At 39.7% G+C, this 11,492-nt stretch overlaps 1 protein-coding gene across 7 annotated transcripts in view; it reads left to right on the plus strand.

The window, feature by feature from the left end:
• LOC148425141 (serine/threonine-protein kinase BRSK2-like) overlaps nt 1-10,448 on the plus strand; it is an 88,767-nt gene extending 78,319 nt beyond the window's left edge. For 5 of the 7 annotated variants that reach the window (XM_088412726.1, XM_088412732.1, XM_088412728.1 and 2 more), the window contains 2 exons: nt 719-811; nt 7,356-10,448. In XM_088412726.1, coding sequence (XP_088268852.1) covers nt 719-811; nt 7,356-7,579 — 317 coding nt within the window. In that variant the 3' untranslated portion in view covers nt 7,580-10,448. The remainder of the gene's footprint in view (nt 1-718; nt 812-7,355) is intronic. The other 2 variants (XM_088412727.1, XM_088412731.1) reach the window with 2 other exon arrangements.
• Nucleotides 10,449-11,492: the final 1,044 nt, after the last annotated feature.

Consider the following 11,492-nt stretch of genomic DNA (forward strand, 5'->3'; position numbering starts at 1 on the left):
TGATGGGCTTTGCTTTCATTTTATTGTTAGTCTATTCATATAGAAGTCCATGCTCGATACTCATCCTCCTGTAAACATGAAAAACAATACCAATGTGTGTCCTGTACACACATAAAGTAAATCTGAACTCTGCATTTGACTCATCACTGCAAACACATTTTAAGTGGCATACAATGGAGCAGGAGGCTATTTACGTGCACAGGGAGCAGATCGCAGTCTGGTCCAGAATGACATCACACCTCTGTGTGTCCAAACAATGTTTGGGGTGATGAGCTTGAACAAAGGTCAGCACAAGTTATTTTGCTAGCAAGAGGAATGGTGCCTGTTAGGCTAAAGGCTTCCCATGTTTTGCAGGTCAGGTAAGTCAGAGAAAGGGATTTACATATCTACAAACTCCAGTCACTGTTCAATACAAATGATGTTGCACCATAAAAACGTTCTGTGTGTAGTTTTCCAGTGCCTATCAGAGTTTCCTCCCACAGTCCTTTCCAAAACCCCATATTTGATTTTAAAGTCTGTAATCAGCAGTCGGTAAAAAAGTTTAACGTGGTTGTCATGCGGATAGTGGTTTAAGAAATGTGTCCTTGCTTGAAAATAATAGAAGAAGATCACGTTCCAAATCTAGTCTGGTTAGATTCATCTCAAGGATGTCATGTTTCCCTCCCTGGGTGTCTCATTACATTTCAAGTGTTATAACAATATTTTGCTTGACCATCAGGTCCCAGTCGGCGTTTCAAGCGTGTGGTAGAGATCATTCAGGCACAGTTGCTCAGCTCCAATGACCAGTCAGGCATCCAACCCCAGATCTCTGGTAAGTTGTAAAACCTGACATCCATCCTAACTAACTTAAGCCCCAAAACCTTCCCTCAAAGCTCCCCCAGCCTCACTTCGGCATCTTGCCACTGATCACTGCCACACTCTGGTTTGACCCAGTCAGCTTGGCTCAGATTACCGCTTTTGCACACAACATCGCAACATGCATGTAGTCGCCACCATCCCTAACCTGGGCCACACACACTCACAAGACAGTCAGAAAATGAGTAAAAGTCAAAAATAACCACTATAATTATTCCTCAATGAGAGAAAAACACAATAGTTAAGCAAATTTGGATGACTGGCTCTAAATTTGTATTTTTTGAAGGGAAATCAAGAGTTTGCTTAACACTACGTTAAGGAATTATGGTATGAAATCATATGTTTTGAGAGGCCAATGTTTTGGGGGTAGTAGCCCTTCTACAGCCCAACGGCAGCTGGTATAGGCTCCAACACATCTGCGACCCACGGAGGAAAAGTGGTTAAGATAATGGCTGGCTGGATGGAAAAAAGTAAAAGTAACTGGAGGATTCCCCTTTCTGGGTTTATTGAGTTGATAATGGCCCTATCTAGTGGTCAGGCTAAATAACAGCACAGCCACATTTTGCAATCACACGTTCTGTGTGGTGTAGTGATGGGAATTCCGGCTCTTTTTAGAGAGCCGGTTCTGTTGGCTCGCTCGCTAAAAAGAGCCGCCTCTCGGCTCCCAAACGGCTCCTCAGTTTTTTTGTTGCTGAAATTTATTTACTACCAAAAATAATATAAAAATGTGTAAGACGAATTACTAATGTAAACAAATATACAGTATATCAAATATGTATTAATTATATGGCTTTATTTATATTCTTCTGAACAAACTCAACATGGAGCACAACGTGAAGTGATGCAAAAAAAAATATAAAGTACAAAAACAAAGACCCATTTCAAAACACGGTCAACAAAAAGTTGTGATCTCTTATTGTTTACACACACACAACACACACACACACACACACACACACACATATCCTGGGTCATCTCCAGGGCCTCCTCCTTGTGGGACATGCCCAGAACACTTCACCAGGGAGAGCTCTGGGAGGCGTCTTAAAAAGATGCCCAAACCACCTAAACTGGCTCCCCTCATCGCGGAAGAGCAGCGTTGAGTCCCTCCCAGATGGCCGAGCTTCTCTATCCTATCTCTAACTTAAGGGAGAGCTCAGACACTCAGCGAAGGAAACTCATTTTGGCCGCTTGTATCAGGGATCCCATTTTTTCAGTCACGACCCACTGCTCATGACCATAGGTGAAGTTAGGAACGTCGATCGACAGGTAACTTGAGAGCTTACACTTCCGGCTCACCTCTTTTTTTTTCCATGACAGACCGGTACAGCCGCTGCACCGATCCCCCTGTCGATCTCCCGTTCCATATTACCTTCACTCATAAACAAGACCCCAAGATACTTGAACTCCTCCACTTGGGGCAAGACATCATCCCCAGCCTCATTCGAAACCCAATATTTAAAATGACGGACAAACGCTTTATTGACACTAACCTCAGCTCTCAGATAGCGCTTGATGTCCAGTCCCTTCTTCAAGTAAATCTTTCAAGTGTGGTAAGTGTCTCAAATATCGTCGGAAAATACCTGAACACTGACTTAAACCCACACTGGCAGCTTGCTGGAGGCAGTCACAAGCACACCCAGAATGAGCTGCACAAATATTCGTGTGTTCACAACAGACTCACTTCTTAAAGTTTAGCGCAGCACATTGTTAGGCAAAGTACAAATAAACGCGTCTATTTTTATGTGTTTTCTGTCATAAGGGGCAAGATTATAGACTTGGGGCTATTATGCTAGCTTCAGAGTGAGTGTCATGTGTCTGTTTGCCTTTGAGTGGACAGACAGATAAACTACATTTCCCATGATTCTTATAACCCTGGTCCCAAAAATCTGTAACTCAAATTTGAATACTTTTGACGACAGGCTAGGTTATCTATGCTGGACGTCAAATTTTTGGTGGCTAACTGGCAGTAAACAGGAGAGGGACAATCTTATTTAGTTTGAGGCAGTTTGCTGGCCAAAGGAGAATCAGACTGAATCCACCGTAACTACCTAGCCAGCAACCACACAACTGAGACATTTTTCTCTAGTTAGACATTTTCTCTAGTAAGCATGACGATGATTACTACAAAGCATAGTCCTTGAAAACATAACTAGCAAGGAAACTGGAAAATGAATCAGATTAAAAGAACACTACTTCCCGTAATAACTGCAATACTTACGAACGCCTCTTGTTACCAAAAATTCAGCATCCGAAACGCATGGGCGGAAAAATATTGTCTCTAGTAACAAGAGAAAGTTCAATATACTAAAGGCGACATTGGCGACAAGAGACCAGCGCTCTCGCCAACATGACTGTAATGTAATCACAACTCGTGATGTCTACCGTATTTGTTACAGTTTGTGATGCATTTTTATAATTTAATAAGATGCCGGATTGCCCACAAACGAGACATTAGTTTTTTTTGCATTGATGTTTACTGTGGTCTTCTACTTTTCATCTGTACTCGTTTCATCCTCACATCCCACCAACGTTACGCCATCGACCTAACAAACATAAAATTGACATTAGCTATGGCTAACATTGTACATATTCACATAGAAACACAAATGTAACAAGCTACTTTGGGCTGTCACATCTGATGTTCGTTACCGCTTTGTGAGCACTTTAGCAATGACATCACACAGGAAGCACGTTGCATGACCCCAATAAATATTATTGCTCTTATGAACTTGTAAATGATTCCTGGATAACTCGAAATCTAAAATAAAAACATTCAAATGAAACATCCTAAAAAAAAGTGACTCTCTCTGCACTCATCACCAACACACCAGCACCATTTCCTGGCAAGCAAGGGAACTGCATTGTCAACTGCTACAATTAATATGACGTTACGAAATGATTTCAAAAACGAACTAATTGCGGAAGTAGAAGTACCCCTGTACATGTAAATTATACAGTAGACCCCTGTGTTACAGAGTCCCTGTCTTACGTTTATCTCATGTTGCGATGTGGAATACAGAGTTTTTTCGTCCCCTCTTTACGGTATTTCCTGGCTTTGTGACAAAAACAACTGTCATGACCCTAGGGGGTTGGCTGTATTTGTGTTGTTTTGCCTCCATCTGCTGGTGTTTTTAGGTAATTGCACTTATTTACTATTGCCGTCAAACTGCTTCCATGCAACGTGTCACTGCAACTCTGCTATTGGTCGGGGTCTCCTCACGGAGATGCTGGTCTACTCTTGGTCGGCCTCACTCGTTTCAAGATGGCGGAACTGTAAAGCTTTGTTCGATTGTGAGTGGTTACAAAACCGTATTTATAGTGCATTTTACTGCTTAATTTAAGTTGAATTGGTTAGCCATGGGTCTCAAGATTGCTAGTGATGTTAAATAGAGAAGTAAGAAGATGATTTATATGGAAACAATGCTGGAGATAATCAAGAAATACAAAGCTAGCCTAGCCTAGGCTACCCTTACGAGGGTATATGGGCATAAGAAGTGCCGCTCAAAGGTAAATAAATCCTTTCTATATTTTTTATTTAGGATGTTTTCTGATTGTGTACATATATAGATATATATATATATATATATATATATATATATATATATATATATATATATATATATATATATATATATATATATATATATATATATATATATATATATATATATACACACGTAGCACTTACTATACTATTTTGGTACCAATTTTTAATATGTATGTACAATTTTGAAGTTTTTACCTGGGGTTCTAAATGCATGAGCTATTTAACATAGGTTTGGATTGCCCGCCATACGGTGAATTCGTCTTACGAGCCCAACCGCATAATGGATTCATCTGGTAACACGGGGGCCCACTGTATTAAAAAATCAGAACAATTAATAAATAAAAGATAATGAAAAGACCATGCTTGTGTGTCTGCCCTACTATATGTGTACCTGTGCAAACCTTGCATGGTAATAAACTGTGTTGTACATTCCTAGTCATTAGCTTTCCATTTGAAGAATTTACCACAGTAAATGTTGATGTGTCCTGTATCATGGTCATTGTGTTTCTGGAGCTTAAGCATGGTAAGTTAATCACAACAGGGCGGCAAGATGGAGCGACATTTGTAGACTTACCTTAAGTAAATGTGCTTTATTTGTTGGTGCATGTATTGTCCTTTCTTGACTATCACTGCACTTACCAACAGCCTTTGTTGTAATGGATGGATGTTACTGTGATGGAAGTAAGATGGAGAGCTAAGGTGCCTTGGAAGGCTTCTACAGTGAAAGATAGATCTGTGACATGCTTGATAGAATGATACATCAAAGGCAGCTCAACATTATTTATATAGAGAGAACTTTAAGTCAAAGTCGTAGAGAATTATTGTCACATGTAAATAGATAGATAAATAGCCATGAATGCAACAAAGTGCTATACACAAGGGAACTTAAAACACATTATCAAAAGGCAAAATGTCCAGGAAATAGCATGGTTGCCGGATTGCTGAAAATGTAATCTTGCAATTACAATATATATGTGTATTTATATATATATATATATATATATATATATATATATATATATATATATATATATATATATATATAGAGAGAGAGAGAGAGAGAGAGAGAGAGAGAAATTTTTTGCAAGTTGGTGAGTAATTCGCACCCAGAAGCGTTTCTCTTTGTGCTCACTTCCTTTTACTTCATTAATTGTGCCTCTTAATGCTAATTCATACTGTCCAATTTGTAGGTACTTGTACAAATTTGAAAAAACAGCCATAATATATTTTACTTATAGGCAGTGTTGTTTGCCTCAGCGACTTTTTGGAAGCTTGCTGCGAAGAAATATTTTTCCCCGGGTCAGTTTCAAACAAATGATTTTACAGTACTTTTTATTTACTGAAAAGACAAACTTGAAGACAACAAGAGCCACAAACAAGCTGCAGTTAAAAGTGTGTCAATGAAGGCTTGGAAATTCACAAATGAGTGTCCATGGAATTCAGATGGGTCTATTTAGCCTTTTTGCTCAATGTCCAGAAATTTTGAAAATTTGAAGTAAGTGCATGACATTTCTGAACCTGGCATTTGCACCGGCTGAGTTGTGTGGTTCTTCTGTGTGCCACTGTCGTGTGTGGTCTTCCACGGTAGCAGTTAGCTCTCCATCTTAGCAGAAGAAAATGAGACTATCAATTTGACTCTTATGCATGCCTCTCCAGTGTTTTCACGTTCACATTTCACATCACACACAGCATATACTGCTCTATATTTTCCATTGTCTTCACTTCTTTTTTAGGGTACTGAACCTGATTCAACTGACTAACTAGTCAATCACTTTTTCTTCAAAAAAAAAACATTATGGTAACCACATGACACCAGTGAATGAAAAATGTCTTAGTTTTACCATATTTCTGGTACCAGTATACACAAATTGCACAAAATGCAAACAAATTACCTTGATTAAATCGATCATATAACTGAATTAGAAATGTCTTAATTTGAATATAAAACGTTATTTACCTGTCGATGCAAATGAGTATTTATCAATGCAAAACACTTGCATATGCTAACAAATATCGAAGGGAAAGGCTTGGCACAAACAAAAATGCTAACAAGCTAAACGCAAACAAGGCAGCACAATATAACATGCTGAAGATAGGAACTAGCATTAGCTACCTAGCATGTTATCCACAGTCACAAGTTGTTTGATGAACAAATAAACTAATTTTGGGCATATTATCATAAATGACAAAATTCTTCCCAAAAAATCGTGAGCCAGATTTCAGAGAGACGGAACAATGTGTGTGTCAACGACAGTAATTGTCGACAGCACCGTCCTTCCTCACTTCAAAGTGTAATATCGACAGCAGCCAGAGGTGGTGCTAAAAAAAGAAAAAGATCAAGGCAAACAAATTACAAATGGATAAACTAAACCAGTTCCAATTATTTCGGGTGTGGCCTAGAACCAATTGATCAATGGACCGTTAGCACGCGTGCACGCGAGTACAATTCTACTGCGCTCCAAAAGCAGCTTCTCCAAACCCTCTAATTACATGAAGGTTCCTGCCCTAGAAAGAAAAAAACATGGCCATAACCCAATGAACTTGTCCTTGTGTATGAGTAGTGCAGGGGTGGCAAAGCATTCTGTGTGTCAAGACATTCTGCAAGATATTTTGGAAATAACAAGTGACGTGATATCTGTGTGCGGTTAAGGTTGATCAGGCTGGCCAGGTCTGTCCTTCCCATAGCAAAACATTTCTTCATTGCAAGCAGTTGTATTGATTGTAGCAAATGTATAATCAAAATTTTGACAATTATTCTTTGTCGTATTCACAGTCTGTCAGCTCCAACAAAACCACACGTCCCTCCAAAACGTACAAGAGTCTCGTTTTCTCCAGCTCCAGTCTTCCTCTCATCCCTTCCCTGGTGTTAACCCCATTGCTCATATGTTTTTTGTTCTCTCTCTCTCGCTCTCTCTCTCTCTCTGTTTTTTCTTTTCTTTATCCATCTATTTAGGCAGCCCGTTGAGTAACTTCTTTGACGTAATTAAACAGCTTTTTTCAGACGACAAGATCACCCAAGCGTCCCACTCCCCCGGTGCCCCCGTGGAGCCTAGCTCCCCCAACAAGCATGTTACCGGCAGCGGGCCCCACCAGCCCCTACTCAAAGACTCTAAATGCCCCGCTGGTAAAGACAAAACAAAGACGGCCACCAACAACAGGACGCAAGAACAACCTTAAGGAGCAGTAGACGCTGTGCATGTCTCGATGAAAAAGGTGGTTAACGGGCCGCCAGACAAGATTCAAAGCTGCTTACGTTGCCCTTTAAAATGGGATACGCAGCTCAAGTACTTCTTTGCCAACGGATTTTATACAGCATATTGGGAATGGCTAGTTGAATTCATTTGTAGCAAATGCACTGTAGCTTTGTTGGCTCTGCCTTCTGTCACGATGTCTGTCCTGGGGGGTGTTCACTGGATTTGTGTTGTCCTCCCATGTGTGATAGCTTGACTTGTCTCTGCCGCCAGGGGTCATCCACAATAACTTTTAACCACGGCGCCTCCTTGAGAATGGCCTACAGCGGCCGACCTGCTTGCATCCCTCTGTCACCACGAGTGTCTGCAGAAAAGACTCAGCACCCTCCCTCACCTCGCTCCAAGTCCCTCTCTTCAAATCCTTTGTCGGTCCATTTTGTCCCCACCAGACCAGACTCTATTTGGAAGAGTTGTTAAAAGGAACAAAAATAGCCTTAAGACACTGATGTTTGTCAATTCACACACATCTTCTACTCTCATTTTAATTCAACATGTGGGATGTAATGATTTGCACATAAATGATGGAAAGGAGGAAGGAAGCAGATACAGGTGTGGAGATGGACAACTACTGTATACATATGGGCTGTGATTCTTGATCAATTCCTGTCTGTTTGTAGATGACAGGATTTTGAAGATTTGAGTCGTTTGTTTACGATCCGGCCCAAACACGTTTGAGGTTGAGGGTGTTGCACAATTGAAGGATCTTCTGTTGTACAGGAAAAAATGTTGTTTTGTAGATACATAAACTCTTGTTGTGACATGTTTTAGATTTATTTGGACACATTCTGTTCTCAGTAGTAAGGTCCTGGTCACATCAGCAACTCAAACTAATAACAATAAAACATTGGACTCCAAAATGAGAACCTTTCTGACATTTATCAAGACAAAGAATATATGTAAGGACCAAGAGAGTACAGTTTAAGCAAATGTTGAAGCAGTTAAACTTTTTACTACAACTTATCAGACGATTGATGCTGTAATCACCATATTTTTTGGACCATTGGGTGCACCGTATTCGGTGAAATATCAATGAACAGGATTTTTAAAAATATTCTGACACTTGAGGAACACTCGATTTATAAAACACATTACTTTTGTTACGCATCGTATGTTAAATAGTTTATGCTAAACCGTGTTTTTATTTGAAAGAATTCCGTGCGATTATGCTAGCTTTAGACCGGACCCAAAATATCGCACTGCGTCACTTGATTTTGGTTGCTTTCTTCGAAAAATGACTAGTTGTGTGTTGTCGGTATTGAAGTACTTTGACTCATGCTAAATGCTCTCTCGGCTGACATTTGGAAAGCTGTGAACGAGTCAATGCACTCACAAGTATTCGCCAACAATTTTCTTGCTTGACCCCAGCAGCTGTTGGAAGCTAAATGGAGCGTTTACCTCATGCTTCTCCCAGATTGTGAAATTAGTTAAGCGGCGTCAAAATTGCTTAGCTCAAACTCAGTCTGACCACAGCCATAGACTAGTGGGATTACACTTGCCATGATTCTTTGACACAGATGCAGGAAATGGTTCTAGTTCCGATATGATGAAAACATGGTAGCCTGCTAGCGACATCCATACATACAAAACAAAAAATCCGACATCCATACATACATAAGGCACTCCTGATTGCAGAGCTCACTGTTGATGAATTAAAGGATTTGAAGAGCACCCCATGGTCTGAAAAATATTGTATGTTGGTTTTGCTTCCCTACCAGTATTTTTTAATTGTTTTTTTTTTTTTTTTTTTTTAATCTGTATTTTAAAACAAAACAGGTCTATTCAACGCAATACTTTTTGGTATTCATCGATGTGTTTTGTAACACACAATTTTAGGAACGAGTCTGGAATTCTACTCTATTGTTTGGCTTGACTTGGTGTAACTGGGCCTTACTGGCAATACATCACATTTTCCTTTTGCACTAAGTAGACTAGAGAGAGATCATGTATTTTCATGTTGTTTTTGAATTATCTTCTGCAGGATTAAGACAAGATTGAACCACTGTCTATTTTTGTATTTTATTTTTATTAATTTATTTTCACTTATTTATATGAAATATGTAGAAACAAATTTTGTACCAAGTTATTTTCATGTTTATTTAAGTAATTTCGCGGCAAATCTCTTCTGTGGGAGTTTTTTTTTCTCTGTGAGTGGGTGAAAGAATCCTTGTAATATATATTTGAGGGAAATGATCGACGGTAATTTTGAGAATGTAGACGTAGCTCTTTGAAAGGAACAATCCCTTTGTTGCTAATTGCCAGTGTGTATGACGACTCAGACCTCACCAAACTCTCATCCTGTAGATAAGACTTACACGCTTGTTTAACCGATGAGGAGGATTCCTACTTAGCTTTGACCTCCCGAGGTTGTTTGCATGTTCGGCATTTGTCTTTTTGTTGCATGTAATCGTAGTCTCCCGTTCCCGTTCCTCTTTCAATTGAATTGTGTTGTAAATGTGCTTTTTTGTTATTTATTCCTAATTTTCACCCGACTTTAGATTTTTCTTTATTTATGTTGATATGCATATCATTCCCATGTAATTCTTCTTCATGACTTGTGCCTCTCCATGTGGGACCTCGCTGGCGACAAGGTCACACCCTCAGCTATGTGGCTGTTGGCTAATCAGAGAGGTTTTAAAGCAATATCTCTCATTGTTCGCTTTTCTACATTGGCAATCCAGAGGACACAAAATGGACTTGGCACATAACTGAGCAGGATCACCACCGACAATGCATTTCCTTGTGATGTTACTGTGAACAACTTCAGTGCTATCGGAAATAAATCTGCTGATTTTGGAGCTGAGTATGTGTTTCTTTTCTTGTAAGCGGTTGATTTTAGTGGATGCTAATATTCTGCACTTTTGAGGACATGTTTTAATGTTGATAATCAGTGTTTTATTTGACCTCTTACAGTTGGGCCAGGTGAAAGTAACCAAGCCACTTAACCCTTCCATTACCGATTTTTTTTCCCCAGAAAAAAATAAAATTTATGGCACACTGTATATTACTTGTTTCTAAATCTAGATTACTTGAAAAAAAAGTTTAAAAAAAATTTAAATCCAGCTTCCATAGATTAGTGTAGCGACTCATCTAGTGGCCTTTAGACCTGCTCAGGTGGGTGCGGATGGAAGATGGTTTTCTTATGCGCTGTGGTCAAATGAATAATGTTCTTGGAACCAGGATTATTGTTCGTGATCTTTCCAGTCTACTTACAACTTTCTGTAAGATTTCAGGCTGGAGTGAATACTGATGAGTAAATCACCGGCGTCACCAGACATATTAGACAAATTTTACTGGGGCACGTGCCCCAGTATAGATCTGCTGTGCCCCGGTAAAAAAAAATTAATCAATAGAAAAAAAAAAGAAATCTTTTTAGAACGCACATTCCACTTTCTATGATACTTACAGTAATTACTACTGTGTTGATGTGTCACGACGTTCCACGTAAGCACCGCACACATGCCTAATTAATTTGGTAATTGCTCAAGGACACTTTGACATGATCCTGATGGTCGGAGGATCGAAGCCACTGCCTCTCAGCTGGGAGACGACTACTCCACCACCCCTGTGGACGCCCCTGTATGGAATTATATGTGCCACTATCGAGCAATTAACGAGCAATGAATGAAAATTTTTGCACACAGAATAAGATTTTGCTCGTAACTGCTCACGATAACCCTCTCTCCCTGCTCGACATCTAGATATGCTTTCTGGGTGCTCTCCTTGGCAGAAAGTGGCAGCCAATCAACGCTAGCAAAAGTACATTGATTGACTGTTTTTGTCCAATTGGATTGCCTGTTACGTTCACCTGGAAATAGCAAACGGCTTCGCCTCACACGGAC

Source organism: Hippichthys cyanospilos, chromosome 4 (genome assembly GCF_059441005.1).
Source record: "Hippichthys cyanospilos isolate Australia breed blue-spotted pipefish chromosome 4, RoL_Hcya_1.0, whole genome shotgun sequence".
Classification (NCBI taxonomy): domain Eukaryota; kingdom Metazoa; phylum Chordata; class Actinopteri; order Syngnathiformes; family Syngnathidae; genus Hippichthys; species Hippichthys cyanospilos.